Source organism: Pinus tabuliformis, chromosome 3_2 (genome assembly GCF_031772625.1).
Source record: "Pinus tabuliformis cultivar Carrire ecotype Pingquan chromosome 3_2, CPIR1, whole genome shotgun sequence".
In the NCBI taxonomy this organism is placed as follows: Eukaryota; Viridiplantae; Streptophyta; class Pinopsida; order Pinales; family Pinaceae; genus Pinus; species Pinus tabuliformis.
Window position 1 is genome coordinate 1,127,925,228 of NC_142302.1, and position 16,786 is coordinate 1,127,942,013.

General features: G+C 35.4%; 1 protein-coding gene across 1 annotated transcript; it reads left to right on the forward strand.

The window, feature by feature from the left end:
* The first annotated feature begins 8,432 nt into the window (after positions 1-8,432).
* Positions 8,433-10,005, forward strand: LOC149184636 (EP1-like glycoprotein 2). The gene has a single exon (XM_089417636.1). The coding sequence runs from the start codon at positions 8,493-8,495 to the stop codon at positions 9,933-9,935; it is 1,443 nt and encodes a 480-aa protein (XP_089273762.1). The 5' UTR covers positions 8,433-8,492; the 3' UTR covers positions 9,936-10,005.
* Positions 10,006-16,786: the final 6,781 nt, after the last annotated feature.

The window sequence follows — 16,786 nt, forward strand, 5'->3', positions numbered from 1 at the left end:
GTTTTTATTTTTTATATTTTTAATAGATTTAAGAAAATATAGATGAAATTAGACTTTTATGAATTTGGATTTCCTTAAATTAAGGTTATCAATACTGCATTTTTTGTGGGGTCAAAAGCCCATGAGGGATTTCAACTGATGACCTTTTCACATGGAGTGCCTTAACACGATACACCCATTTATCATCAGTCCAAAGCCCCATGAGTGCTATGAATATTGCAATTTTACATTAATAAAATTATATTTTTATAAAAAAAATTAAAACCAAAAATACCTTTATTAAATACCCTTATTATAACGAGTCTATGCCATACTAACATTTTATAATTCCATTAATTCAAAATATTTATTATCCAAATTCAAATTAAAATTACTCATATATTTTCCAATTATATTAAATTACTTAAATATAAATAAATAAATAAAACTAACTAACTGAAAGAAAGCAATTTCCACATGTTCTTCAACTGCCATATAACTCAACAAATATGGAAAGATCTGGCAAAGTTATATAAATTTCCTCATATCTCTCATGTTTCTACTAAAGAAGTTTTCCTATGGTGGAATGGGCAAAAGGAATCCGGGAGGCCTCTTATTATCATTGCTCTATGGTGTATTTGGAAATGGAGAAACAAAATTATCTTTAATGACAGTAAAGAGCCTTTTATGGGAACTCTTCAAAACATTATTGCTCTTTATGACTCTTTACCACAAAAACCACAAAAGCAAAAAAAGTGTAATCAGGAGAAGCAAGCACAAAATCACTCGATGCTTCCAAGAGCGTATTTCGATGGTGCTGCTCAGAATGGCTTATGTGGTTGTGGCATTCACATTATCATGAATGAAAGAGATCAATATCTCATTGCCTGGAATGGAGGAAAGGGCACGAGGCGATGGCCCTTGCAGGCCTTTTATCCTTTTTCCTTTTCTTTAACATTCAGTTTGTGTCAATTTTTGGAGATTCAAAAGTCATGGTTGATTTTGTAGCGAGAAAGAGCCACATCAACAGCCCTCACCTTACAGGTTGGCTGGACAGAATCAAGTTCCTTTGGAAGAAATTGGAAGGATGCTCCATCCAGCGCATTTTCAGATCACAGAATCAGCAAGCAGATACCTTATCAAAGGAAGGTCTCCTTTTGGAGCAAGGTATATGGTACATGAAGGTAAAATCTGGCGAGGAAATTTTCTCTATCCAGGACTTTTCCTTGCCAGGCTCTTAATTTCAAATCTTTTTGTTTTTTAGTTTTGCATCTGCCTTTAGTTTTTTGGTCTTTTCTTCCATACAGCTCTGATTATGGCTGGAGCAAATTTGGAATCTCCTTGAACAAGTTTCTGAAGACTGTTTCTCTCTTTGGAGAGATCTTTATGCTTCTATTTTAGCAATGTATCTGGTTATCATGCTTTTTTTGACAACAACTTGTGTCAACTCAATGGGCTGGTCAATTTTTGAAAATCCAAAGTCGGCTAAAATAGCCCCTATGAAGATCTACCTGTAAAATGTATATGCTCATTATATATCTTATATAATACATCATGCTTTTTCTTTCTGAAAAAAATAAAAATAAATAAATAAATAAATAAAAATGTATGGGGTAGATTAATTTATAGACAACATAATATTTTTACAATAAATGTGGCAATACAATTTCAAACAAGAATGTGATTTTTGTTGTTGTTTAAGAATGTAATTTTTATTGTTTATAATACATTTTTAAATTCATAAATAAATTTAGCACCCCGAAAACTCTGATACACTTAAATTTTACAAATTAAACAACTTAAACTTGAGTTTTTAAAATTCATTGATTAAAATTAATTTAAAAAAATAATAATAAAAAATATCATTTCTTTTATAACTTAAACCATACTTATTTATATTATATTTCATATTAAACATGTTGTGACTATTAAAAAAAGTACACTGACAAAACTTTAAACTATAACATGTATTTGTATAATGTTTCATATGAATGTGTTCCGTGTCATTTTTAAAAACAAATAATATGTTACATGTCATTTTTAAGAACAAATAATATGATACATGTCATATTTTAAATGACCATAAAAAAGTAAACTGAGATAACTTTAGATATGACCGATATTTGTATTGTGTTTCCTATTAAATAGATAATGTGTTACATGTTATTTTTTAAGGTCATGTTAGGGAGATAAAATAGAGATATATTTGAAAGAGTATTTTATCACAATGATTAAAATAATTAATTTTATTATTATATTAGTTTTTAGGCTTGAATATTTGTCGATTATTTATTAATTTAGTTGCGAAATATTTTTCAATTTAACAAAGTGCAATATAATTTTTTTTCTCAATTTATTTGATTGTTGTAAATTTTGACATGTTATTGTCCAATGTTTCAAATAATTAGCCAAAAGTACATGGGTCATATCAAATTTTGTTTTGGTTTTTATTGTTTTTCATAATTATTTAACCCAAGAGTATATGTGTCACATCAAAGTTTGTTTTTGTTTTATTGTATTTCATAGTTAAGTGAGTAAGACATCACATAATTAAGTAATTGATACATTTCTTTGTTAAAAGGTTGCAATTTTTTTTTTTATTAATTAAAAAATTTATTATTATAATTAACATGAAAAATGTCTAATAATTTTGTAATACATAATAAATAACTTTTTTATATTCTTAAATTTATATGTTTGTCACCACTAAGTATGTTTACCATTATATATTTACTTAATATATTTATAACATTTAATATTTCAAAGAACATCCAAAACAAACTATATACTATAAGTAACTATTTGTAAATAACAAATTGTACTATTTCTTAATTTTTTAAGTTAAGATGTATATTAAATGATAATTTTCAACATACTGAAATAAATTAAAACCAATCATACTTCAAAGATACATTCTACAACTACATTTACAAAGCTTAGTTGCTAATTCTTTTAACAAAAAAACAAGTGTAAACTACTATGTAACACTCGTTTTTTTCATTTTTAAATAACATTTCACTATCCATTACAAACATCATCTATTTTATTTAATTTAAATTACAAACATCTCTTTAATTTCTTTAAAATAAATAAAAATGCAAATTTATTTACATCACACATACCAAATACAAATATTTATTAATATTAAATAATTGTTTCTTGATGTTTAATTAAAGTTTTATATATACTATTTAAGTAAATAGTAATACAATTACAAATAACTTAAACACTAAATTCCAAACAATTCAATATGAATTATAATTAACTATATACATTAAAATATTAAACTATAAATTAATCTAAACAAAATTATAATCAAATATCAACACTAATCAAATAATTTAAACAGTAAAATTCAAGATAACTATCCACATTAAAATACTCTATACATAATTATAATCAACTATTCATACTATAATATATTTTAAAATAGATTATATAACTTAAATATGAATATAGATACTGGTAATAGGTAGATCTACCCAAAAGGATCACTTCATGTTAGTTAAATAGAAAATGTGTTTTCACGATGAGGACTCCAATTAAGCTATATATTCTCTCGGCACAGCGGTCTCTTCTCTCCACCATAGATCGGGATGGTGGCGTAGGGCATCCTAGATCAAGGATAATAACATGCCATACTTGGGTGGTATGTTAGCTACCACTATATCCATGACTACGCTCTTCATGGGAAGTTGGGTTAGAGTCACCACCATATTTTCACAAGGCCATATATATATATATATATATAATTTATTATTTTTAATTTTTAAATTGTTTAATTTTAATTCGGTTTATTTTTATTTTAATAAGAAAGAAGGGTGTTGAAGGTCCATCATTTTGCTCTCTTTGTTTACATGTTGAAGAAACCATGGAGCATTTGTGTCATTCCTCTCTGTTTCTTGAGGAAGTGTGGTCCTTTCTTCTCTCCACTTTTGGTATTAATAAGCGGATTCTCTACAATTTAGTTGAGACACTAGTACAATGGAATTTTTCAGCTTTTAAAAGTTTTGTTGTTAATTAAACGTGGATATTGGCTACATGATTCATCTTGTGGAAACTGTGGAAAGAACGAAATGTTATAAATTTTTAAAATAAGAAGCAAACATTTTTAGTTCTTGGGGATGCAATTCTACAAGATATCACAGAAACTATTCTTGCAGCTTCTTGGTCGGAGGATGATTGGAAAGTTGATGCTATTGAGGTGGGGATCCTGCAACATCTCAATTTATCACAAAACATGTGCATCCTTTCTAACAAAAATCCTCAAGAGGCGCTCTTATCTTTGAATACATCTTTATCACCTCCCCTTGGTGGTTTCATTAAATTGTGTTTTGATGGTGCCTCTAAGGGAAACCCAGGAGTTGCAAGGTTCGGAGGTGTGCTCCATGATTAGAACTCAAATACATCAAGACTTTTTGCTCAAATTTTGGTTTAGTTAGCAATAATATGGATGCATTTTTAGCATTGGATAAAGGTCTTTATATAGCAATACGTGAACATTTTAAGTTATTGCAAGTTGATGGGGATTCAGAATTGGCCATATAGTGTTTGTATCATCTATTAGATGGGCAACCTATGGGAAAAATTGTTAAGAGTTGGAGGTTGGAAAACATAGTAGGTCATATCAGTATTCTACTTCGACAATAATAATTAGGCACTCTAGACAATCAATGAATGCAGTTGTTGATTTCTTGGCGAATTTGGCTTGTAAGTCTAGAACATTGATATTAAATGAATGTTGGCCCCCTTCTGTACTGGTGGAAGGATTTGAATACCTAAGAATGCTGCAGGAGAAAGATCTTCTATCCCCGATGGGGGTGCGATCGATGGAGGGAATGATGATCTCTTGGAAGATGTGTCAGACTTACATTTGTCTCTGTTTGGTAATGGCGTGGCAAGGGTTAGGTAAGAGGACTTGGGCTTTACACTCGACATCCTTTCACTATAAATGCATGTTCATTGATATGGGGTGGCAGAGGTACATTACGCAAGAGAGTGGAGATGAGGTTCATTCCTTAACCACCTGCACCTGCTTTCATGCTGCAATGAGTGTTGCACTCTTATGTATATCTATTGAGGATTTGGGCTTTGTTTGTGAGGAGGTAACTCTATTTGCGACTTCATTCATGTTGGTTAGTGTGTGGGGTTGATGTTTTTTGTTCTATATCTACATGCCACAGAGCTTGAGCCTGTATTTGAATTGGTGGTTATATATTCAATATTGCCCCTCCTGGATAGCGAATTCAAAGGTATTTCTTATCCTTGTACAATTATGGTTTGTGGATGTTAGTATCCAGGGCCTTTTTTTGTGTGGCATCAAACCAAATAGTTTTCTAGCTGTATCAACATAGGGTCAAAATTTAATTGGGTTTTACTAAGATTTATCTAGTTTAAGGCTCTAAACCTCCTTGGACTGGAGAGTCGGGGCATTACCCAGTCAATTATGGATCTTAATTACTTCTTTAAGTTTGGAACCACCTTGTTTATGTTATCATTTGTCCTTAGGGTTGGGTTTGGTCTTGTGGACTATTTGGGTATTCATAGTTTTCGAGTGTTGATATGGCAGTGGAGTTATCTGTGTATTATGTCTTTAGAGTGTAGTGAATTCAAAAACCTTCCTCGAATTTGGGCCTTTAGTGTGGAATTTAGGGGGCAACCTAATTGTCTTTCGGTCTGGTATTTAAGGGGTGGTGGTTCGTCTGTTTGCTTTCTTTTATGGTCGTTGTACTCTCACTAGTTGTCTACATTGTTCTCTTGTATTGGCCACCATGCCTCCTCGTTAGAGAATGGTGAGTAGAAGAGGATGTGCTAATAATGTTGGATTTAAACGCTGTCAGCCTTTTTCCTTTGAGTCAGTGGCAACTTTGTTTGATTTTGTCCCCCTTGAAGTGTGTAAAGAAATTTTGTTGCTGGAATCAAAAGAGTTGGGGGATCGCCCTAACTCGGAAGTTGTTGGTGATAGTCTGAAATGGGTTCTACACCCGAGCAAATTTCGGAAGAGGAGATTGCATTTCCTACATTCTCTATCCTTGCATTAACAAATGAACACTCTGTTACGCTTGGTATTCAAGGACAAGAAAGTCGACAATTATAATGTATTTTTTGCATTGGAGGACATCAAATGTATTTTACAGAATCTCAGATATTGCCTTAATGACATCGACTCTTACTTGAGACATGTGGAGAGTTATCTACTGTTGGATTCAGCCTCAGGGGATCTCACTGATCCGCTTGGATATCCAACAAATCCACTAGTTAACAATGACCCAAACTTTACTATTATTTCTTCAGACCTAGACTAGAATATGGTATCACAGTTTTGGCCTTTTATTGATAAGCACGTTTTAATGTTGTTGACAATTTTATTGCTCTTATCAACAGGGACATGTGGAGATATTGGGTCGTTTTTGTGGTCCTTTCAGTTTCGCACTTGTTTTGGTGTGAGCAAGGTTTTGTAGTGTTTTTTTCTGATGATATTAGTTGCTCATAGTTCCTCATGGCTAGTTTGGCCTGTCAGCTCTTTGTTTCTTACCAATGGTGGATGCTTCTACTTTAGTGGCTTCGTTAATTGGCATAAATGGTTGACCTATCGCTATATTGGACAAGTTTTTTGCGGCTAATGCAACTTGCAAGGACAACATTCTTGCAACTAGTGCAACTTGCAAGGACAACATTCTTGCAACTAGTGCAACTTGCAAGATTTTAAGTATGTCTTAAATTTGTCGAGTGTTATCATTGTTGATGTGGTTTCCTTTTGTGATTGGTTGTTAGGCCGTTGGTTAAACTTTTATTGTACCTATAGTCCAATAGTTGTCTCTGATTAATAGATGCATGATGTTTGGTTTATTTTGATGTGTTTACACTGTCTCAATTCCTCGGAGTATATCTTCTAAACTATGTTTGTTAGGAGTCCAATTCTCTTATTGTCTGGAGGTTATCTATATTTCTCTGTCTTTTATTTCACATCTCAAAAAACTCTAGCTATGGATGTAATCACCATGTATTCTCTCTTTTAAGTAATACAAAATATTGTAGTTCACAAAAAAATATATTAGGTTGAATATAAGATGAAGTTAGCTTCAATATTAAAAAATAAAAATAAAAACAATTTATTTATTTATGGGACGTAATTGAGCAAGATTTAATGGTAAAAAAAAGTCTTAGCTGGAGTGGTGTGGTGAACAACAACCATATAAATTCAAGCCTCTAGAAACATGTTCTTTGATAAATTCAAGCCTCTAGAAACATGTTTTTTTTTAAGCTGTGGTTCATGGACACCTTGGTCAACGGGTGGCGCTACGTCCACGGAGTCCTGGTCAACAGGTGGCGCTGCGTCCATAGAAAAATTTGGGTTGATCGACCCTGAAGGTAATCTAGCTCCGCGACCAACGGGTGGCGCTACATCCACGGAAAAATCTACGCTGATCAACCCCTAATGGAATCTAGCCTTGCAGCCCACTAGCAAGCCCTGACACCAAGGGCTTCGGGGAGATTGGACCCTGTGACCTCCCGATGGTGAAGCAATGATTTTGACCAACTGAGCTAACCCTTGAGGCTCTCTAGAAACATATTTTAATTAGTAGTGACAAAAAAAATTAGATAACTTTTTTTTTTATTTTTAAAAATGATTTTCTCTTTCAATTTAATAAAAAATAAACATCTCCATAAAATTTAAACTAATAACCTAATAAAAATAAACTACGTATAAAATAATTTTTTAAACAAAATATCATATTTATATCTTTTAAATTGATTGTAAAAATATAAACGGTTTCACTTCTTTTTCTTTGAAAAGTACAGCTATATCCTTGCACATTTAAACTAATAACCTAATAAAAATAAACTACATACTAAATAATTTTTTAAACAAAATATCATGTTTATATCTTTCAAATTGATTGTAAAAAATATATAACCGTTTCCCTTCTTTTTCTTTGAAAGCTACAGCAATATCCTTGCACATTCCCTGTATTAAAGCAAAAAAAATTATTTCAAATGTCATTTAACGTAACAAAATCAAAGTGTAAATGACGTGGCACCATCTGGAAACTTTGCTTATCAAGAAACAGCTAACGGCCATACACACACTAAATATAGATTTGAGAAGGCAGCGCGTAATGATTTACCTTTACGTTACTTCGGTGCCACTGGACTCCACCACTGGCCGCCATTCTGGAATGAATGAATGACTACTGCAAACCAAAATTTATTTAAAAAATAAACAAACGTATCCTTCACTCTGGAAGATTGTATCTTTCTCAAAAACTGTGGATGCTCTCACATTTTTTATTCCATTCCACTCTATCCAGCTATCACCCGCCCCTCTGTATCTCACTCGCCTCAGAAAATTTCTGGGTTGGTGGCATACAGACGATTCGCCGCGTGAAATTTTTCAACGCGCACTGTATGAATACAATATTTCTGGAATTCTTCCATCTATAAATTCCATTAACCAGAAGCCCTTTTTCGTCCACATCCACAGTCTTCTTGAGACTCTCATTTTGATTTCAATGGCGAAGCTTGTGATCGTGCTGATGTTATCAGCGGCAGCTGTAGTATTTGTTCTTGTTCCTCCACTGGGAGCAAATGCAGCGCCATTTTTATGGCCAAAGGGCTATGTTCTTTCCAACACCCCGGCTTTACAGCAACGGGAAGCCATCGAAGGAACCTTCAGAGTAGCAGTGGACAGTCAGGGCAAGACCATAGCAAGCGGAAATTACGCCTTGGGATTTCTGGATCACAACAACTCTGGCAAATTTACTTTGTCCATCGTCTTCAGCCCCTTTTCCTCTTCCCCCAAGGGCACCGAGTTCTGGAGCGCAAATCGAAACAGGCCTGTCGGAGAAAAGGCCAGGCTCGTGCGCACTGGTAAGGCCGGAATTTTGGTCCTCCTGGACTCCGACGGCACCCAAGTTTGGTCCTCCGGTAACTCAGTGGAGTCCATGGAATTATTCGAGAATGGAAACTGGAATCTATACAATACGACGAATGTGAATGCCCAGAATCTGGCTTCTTACACCGTCTGGTACAGTTGGCAACATCCCACCAATACGCTGACGATCGGGCAAATTCTTCGCACCGGGCAGAAGCTGGTGAGCAATGCCTCGCCCACCAATCCCTCAGAAGGGGATTTTTCGCTGGTGGTAGAGAAAGGGGGCGTGGTGCTTTATAAAGATAATTTGCCTTATTGGGTTTGGGGTTTCCCGGGTCTCAGCTATGAATTCATAAAGAATCCCTGCATTAATTCTGGAACTCTAATTGCTCAAGTTGTGTACGCGGGAAATCTGTTTGGTCTGAACAACATAGGAAGCGCATCGGCAACAGGCAGCTCTGGGAATAACAATCTTTCATGCTCGCCCACTTCTTTTTCTGATACTCTGCCTTTCGGTACTTTCAGGTCGGGGGATCAATCCTCGCTAAGGTTTGTGAGATTGGACTCTGACGGGAACCTGAGATCGTATGTGGCGCTGCCGATGAGGGGAATTCTTGGAGGCGATCCTCTGGTTTGGACGGTGGATTACGAGCTCTTCCCCTCGTGTTTCAACTGCAGTCTGCCGTCCGTCTGCGGGGCTTATGGCGTCTGCTCCAATGGTCAGTGCAGTTGCCCCGCGCCCGCCCTGTTTGAAATGAAGGAACAGTTTCAGCCCGACGCGGGTTGCTTGCCTCGGCTTCCTCTGAATTTGAATTGCAGAGGGAAGCAAGAAATGGTGGAAGTGAAAGGTGTGGATTATTACCCGACTAAGTTCTTCGTCGACCATAAAACATCTACTTCTTCGGCTTCTTGTCAGGCTCTGTGTCTCTCCAACTGCACCTGCGTCGCCGCCTTTTTCAGTTCTGGTTCGGCTTCCAGCAGCTGCTTCTTGGCTTTCAACAGTCTGGACAGCCTGCACGTCGTGACGGATCCGAACCGTAGGGTACTCCACACCGCTTTTCTCAAAGTACAGAAGGCCTGAAAGTGAAGTAGTTGTCTTGTAGCGCACTGTGCACTGTACATTCAAAATAACTTGGACTGAATCTTGTATCAGTTTACTGTTTTCTCATTTTGGTATGAGAGAGATTTGAACACACGACCTATAATAACTTTTTATATAAATATATATATATATATATATATATATATATATTTTGAAATTTTGAAATTTTTATTTTTTAATTTAAACTCCAATTTTCATATGGACGAGTATCTGACGGCCCACTCGACTTGTTTATCATTTAAAATAAATTTTAATTAATTTTTGTGTTTTATGATCTCAATTTCACATGAACGAAATTTGAACACTCGATCACGACCCGTTTATCATTTAAAATATTTTTTAATTAAATTTTGTATGTTTTACGATCCCATTTTCACATGGACGAAATTTGTAGAACCATTTGACTTTCTATTAAAATAAAAAGTCACATTCAACAAGTGCATTGAGATGCATTCAAAATATGCAAGTATATATATATATGCAAGTATATAGCAAGTAATAAAATATATATATATATATAAAAGAGTAGAAATATAGCAAGTACCTCTTTACCTCATTCTAACAGAAATATGGTAAGTATATCTTTGCGTCATTATAGCAAGTACCTCTTTACCTCTTTATTTCTTTATTTATTTGGTTTGGTTTCTCCGTTTTTTTCGCAAATATAAAACTAATAATTTATAAACATCTTAAAAATTAATATAATTATATAAATTAAATAATCAATAAATATGTAAATATTTTAAAATTAGTAAATTATAAAAATTAAATGGCTAATAATTATTGATATTATTTATTTATTTTATGTTAAATTCTATTTCTTTTAAAATTTGAAGTTATAAAATAGTACTGAAAACCTTATATGAGTTTTTCACATGGGAGACCCCACCAAAGCCAAAAATGAACTTTTTATAGAGGGCTACAAGATAACTAAGCAGTGGGATGGCCAAAACTTAGCATACAATAGAGAATAACAAGCCTAATCAGTCGAAAGTAAACAGTGGGAACAAAAAACCAACATAAAAGACCACGACACATTATCAAGCAAATGGGTCACAATCTGTAGCAGCTACCTAGATGGGGTCTTTAATCATTATATGTGTGTGGGGAAAATTGTATTTGCTTCAAAATTGAGAGCTACAAAATAGCACTAAAAGTCTTAGGCCGGTTTCTCACAGGGGAGACCCCACCAAAGCCAAAAATGAACTTTTTGTAGAGAGGTTCAAGATAACTAAGTAGTGTGATGACCAAAATTTAGCATACAATAGAGAATAATGGGGCTAATCGGTCGAAAGTAAATAGTGGGAACAAAAAACCATAATAAAAAGACCATGACACACTATCAAGCAAATGGGTCAGAATCCATAGCAACGACCTCAATGGGGTCTTTATTGCGTTTGACAATGCCCCCCATTGAGAGAGGCATTCTGAGATGCTGCTCTATACACTCCATCCGTCGGTCCAGGTCCTTCATATGCTAGAAAAGATGCTCAAGAGAATGGAGAATGTTTGCCCAATGCTCATGTCGATTCAAGTGAATTCTGCACAGGAGGAACTTCAAATGCCAATAAAGGTCCATTGTTTACATGTACTGATTAAATTTGCCACAAGTGTGTCTAGTATCAGGTACCTAATTTTCCGACTCAGCTAGAACCTTTGTTAAGTGTGAAGCCAAATTCATGCAGGATTCTAGATCCTTCTAGATCAGATCTTTCTAGATCTCCAGGATTCTAGATCTTTCTACACCGCCATTAGTTTCTAGATCATTCCAGATCTCCATCTGAATCACATACAAGATTCTAGATCCTTCTTCTGCCTCTATAAATTTGTAATTTCTCTGGCCAAGGAAAGCAAGCCAAGGCCCAAGCCTGTTATGTAATGCAAAGTGATTTCTATTCTCCAGTGATTGTTTTATCTATTTCGTTGTTTATGACTGAGTAATCTTGTTGTTTCTCCATTTGTCTGTCTCTGGAATTATTCTCTGCTATTGCTGTCTAAGTCTCTGAGTATGAATCCGCTATGTGTTATGTATGCTTTGGTCTAACAACTGGTATCAGAGCTAGGGTCGAATATCCACTATGCAAGCTGCTTAGTGCCATCACCTTGCTCTGGCAGCGTTCGTTAAAACGTTGGTTGTTACCTCTGGAGCTGTTGAAGGATCTATCCAGGAAATAGCTGAGGAACGCTGGAACTAAAAGACAGTTGCTGCAAGAAAAACAAGGTCGTGGATCTATGTTGAAACGTGTTGCTAGAGTTTGAAACGTGGAGATCTGTGGAGTTTGGAGTTGAAACGTGGTGTTCGTAAGTTTTTTTTCACATCAAGTTTGCACATATACGTGAAGTTTTTTCTCAAACCAACATATGTATGTGTGAAATGTGAAAAGGTTAAAACATTATATATGTTTTTATATTTATTATGAAACATATATAATTATATGTTGGAATTTTGAAAAGTATATTTTAAAAAGGAGCAGGAATTTTGAAAAGGGTATTTTAAAAGGAGGAAGGTCATTATTACTAAATTTTAAAGAGTAATAATTAAAGTTTTATTTTTAAGTGGAGTTTTTGTGTTTTGGGGGGTAAATTTGATTGAAAATGGAGACAGTAGTTACAAATATGGAGAAGTTGAGTGGGGCTAATTTTGCCCTATGGAAATCACAGATGGAGGATATACTGATTTTAAAGGATCAGTGTTTGCTGATTGAGGGCACAACAAAGAAACCCTCATCGATGACAAATGAAGAGTGGAATAAGTTAGATAGAAAGGCGATTGCAACAATCCACCAATATTTAGCAAAGAATGTTTATTTCAATGTGTCTGGAGAAAAGACGACAGAAGGATTATGGAAGAAGCTCCATGATCTATATGAGAAGAACACGACATCAAACAAAGTGTTCTTGATGAAGAAGCTTTATAATCTCAAAATGAAGGAGGGTGCTTTAGTTGTTGAGCACTTGAATGCATTCAATATTATTACTAATCAACTTGCCTCTGTTAAAATCATTTTAGATGATGAAATTAGAGCTATATTGTTGATTTGTTCTATGCCAGACAGTTGGGAAAATTTAATTGTAGCTATGAGCACTTCAGCAACTACAAGGACCCTGAAGTTTGATGATGTCAACAACATTTTAATGAATGAGGAGCTGCGATGCAAGTCAACTGTGGAAAACCAGGGAGGAGAGGCTCTAGCTCTAGTTGATAGTGGTAGGAGAATGGATCAAGGCCACAAGGGCAATCAAGATCGAGAGGCCGATCAAAATCAAGGAGAGGCAGAATCATATGCTTTCATTGTGGCAAACACGGGCACATGAAGAAAGAATGTCGATTCTGGAAGAAAGGACAAAAGGATCAGAGACTGTCCATTACAAATCACAAGTCATCTAACACAAATGAAGGTGAGACTACTGTTGTAGCCACAGATGGTGATGTGTTGTTTACTGTTTCAATAGAGGATGCATGTGTATATACATCTAGCAGTAGCTTTGATTGGATCCTTGACTATGGGGCATCTCACCATGTAACCCCATGCAAAGATAATTTTGTTTCATATAATCTTGGTGATTATGGTAGAGTGCATTTGGGGAATAATCATTTTTGTAGTGTTGTTGGAGTGGGAGATGTCCAGATCAAGATGAAAGATGCACAAGATATATTGTTGAAACAGGTCAGTCATGTACCAGAAATGCGCATGAGTTTAATCTCTATGGGACGACTAGATGATGAAGGCTATTTGACAAGCTTTGGAAAAGGAGGCTGGAAAATTAGCAAAGGTGCATTGGTCGTGGCCAAAGGACCCAAGACAGGAACATTATACACATTGAAGACACTGATAGGAAAATCAAATTTGGTTGCTGTCACAAAAGAAGGAAATTCAACAAATCTGTGGCATAAGCGTTTGGGTCACATGAACGAGAAGGGCTTAAAAATCCTTGTTGGTAAAAATTTATTGCCAGGTTTGAAATCCTACAATCTTGATCTTTGTGCGCATTGTATATATGGTAGACGAAGAAGGGTTCATTCCTTAGAGGTGGCCATGACAGAAAGAAAAATGTGTTAGAATTGGTACACTCAGATGTGTTTGGGCCTGTTAACATCAAATCATTAGGAGGAGCATCATATTTTGTAACATTTATAGATGATGCATCTAGCAAGGTTTGGGCATATCCTATGAAAAATAAAAGTGAAGTGTTTGGAATATTTCAAAAATTCCATGTTGTTTTTGAAAGAGAGACTAACAAATTGCTGAAGTGTTTAAGAACAGATAATGGTGGAGAATATTGCTCAAATGCATTTAAGGAATATTGTAACAGGTTTGGCATAAAACATGAGAAGACTGTGCCTGGTACTCCTCAACGGAATGGTGTCGCAGAAAGGATGAATCGCACCATTATGCAAAAGGTGCGAAGTATGTTGTCCAATTCTGGTTTGGAGAAGAATTTTTGGGCTGAAGCAGTCAGGACCACATGCTACCTCGTAAATAGATCTCCAACTACAGCCTTGGATGGCGGTATCCCTGAAGAAGTTTGGACTAGTAAGAATTTGAATTATTCTCACTTGAAAATCATTGGATTTGAAGCATTCGTACATATTCCCAAAGAAAATAGAACTAAGCTAGATGATAAATCTATGAAATGCATTTTTTGGGATAGGTAGATGAAGATCTTGGTTATCGTCTATGGGATTCAGTCAAACATAAAATTATTAGAAACAAGGATGTTATATTTAATGAGTCAGAAATGTTCAAGAGGACTATAGGTGAGTTGGAGGTCAAGAAGGTTATTGACAGGTTTGAAGAGCAGCAGGGAAACATACCACCAATACAAGAAAATGAACAGCAAATTCAGGAGCATGAAGTACAACAAGTGGAAAATGATGAACAACAAGAAGAAGGAATCTTACAGGAACCTTTACAGGAGATTCAACCTGATAATGCACCACCACAGTTGGTTCGCGGATCTTCTAGGCCTCATAAGCCTTCACAAAGGTATCCTCATTCAAACTATATTTTGTTGACTAATGAAGGTGAACCTAATTGTTTTCAAGAAGCTTGTAAAGTTGAGCACAATAAAGAATGGAAGAAGAGATGAACTCTTTGCAGGAAAATAAAATTTGGGAGTTGGTAAACCTCCTAAAAGGAAGGAAGGCTCTAAAAAACAAATGGGTGTACAGGATTAAGCATGAAGGTGACGAAAAGGAGAGGTATAAAGCAAGGCTGGTGGTGAAAGGTTTTTCCCAAAAAGAAGGTATTGACTTCACTGAAATTTTCTCACCTGTTGTTAAAATGTCATCCATTAGAGTCATTCTTGGTCTAGTTGCTGCTTTAGACCTAGAATGTGAACAGTTAGATGTAAAAACTGCATTCCTTCATGGTGAATTGGAGGAAGAAATTTATATGGAGCAGCCAAAAGGCTTCATAGAAAAAGGCAAAGAAGGCCTTGTTTGTAGGTTGAAGAAGAGTCTCTATGGGTTGAAACAGGCACCTCGACAATGGTACAAGAAATTTGATTCATTCATGTTGGAACATGGTTTTCAGAGGTTGGAAGCTGACCATTGTGTTTATATCAAGAGGTATGATCAAGGAAAGTATATCATATTATTGTTATATGTGGATGACATGTTGATTGTTGGGCATGATAAGAATAAGATCAATAGGTTGAAGAAAGATTTGGGTAGCAAATTTGCAATGAAGGATTTGGGACCAGCACAACAGATATTGGGCATGCGGATTATGCGTGACAGGAAAAACAAAAGGTTGTGGCTGTCATAAGAAAAATATATCAAGAAAGTGCTTGACAGGTTTAATATGAAGGATGCCAAGCCAGTTGGTACACCCCTTGCAGCCCACTTCAAGCTGAGTACTGAATTATGTCCTAGTGATGACAAAGAGAAAGAAGAAATGAGCAAGATTCCTTATGCTTTAGCAGTTGGCAGTTTGATGTATGCCATGGTATGCACACGACCAGACATTGCATATTCAGTGGGAGTAGTGAGTAGGTTCCTTGCCAATCCAGGCAAACAACATTGGCAAGCAATAAAATGGATTTTGAGGTATCTCAAGGGTACTAGTCATTATTGTTTATGTTTTGGTCATGATGAGACTGTGCTTGAAGGATTTACAGATGCAGATATGGCTGGAGATATGGATACCAGAAAGTCCACTACAGGTTATTTGTATACATTTACAGGTGTAACAATATCTTGGGTGTCAAGGCTACAAATAATAGTAGCCCTCTCTACAACAGAAGCATAGTACATAGCTACAACAGAAGCTTGTAAAGAAATGTTGTGGATGCAACAATTCCTAGGAGAGATAAGAATAAAGCAAGAAAAGTATGTGTTATATTGTGATAGTCAGAGTTCTATTCACTTGGCGAAAAACCCAGCATTTCATTCAAAAACCAAGCACATTGACTTAAGGTATTGTTGGATTTGGCATGTGTTGGAGGAAGAACAATTATCCTTGGAAAAGATCCATACAGATAGGAACCCTGCTAATATGCTCACTAAGATTCTACCACGAAATAAACATGAGTTATGTAGAGGCATGGTAGGACTCGGTGTGACTTGATGACTCTTATTTGGCTTCAAGTGGGAGAATGTTAAGTGTGAAGCCAAATTCATGCAGGATTCTAGATCCTTCTAGATCAGATCTTTCTAGATCTCCAGGATTCTAGATCTTTCTACATCGCCATTAGTTTCTAGATCATTCCAGATCTCCATCTGAATCACATACAGGATTCTAGATCCTTCTTCTGCCTCTATAAATTTGTAATTTCTTTGGCCAAGGAAAGCAAGCCAAGGCCCAAGCCTGTTATGTAATGCAAAG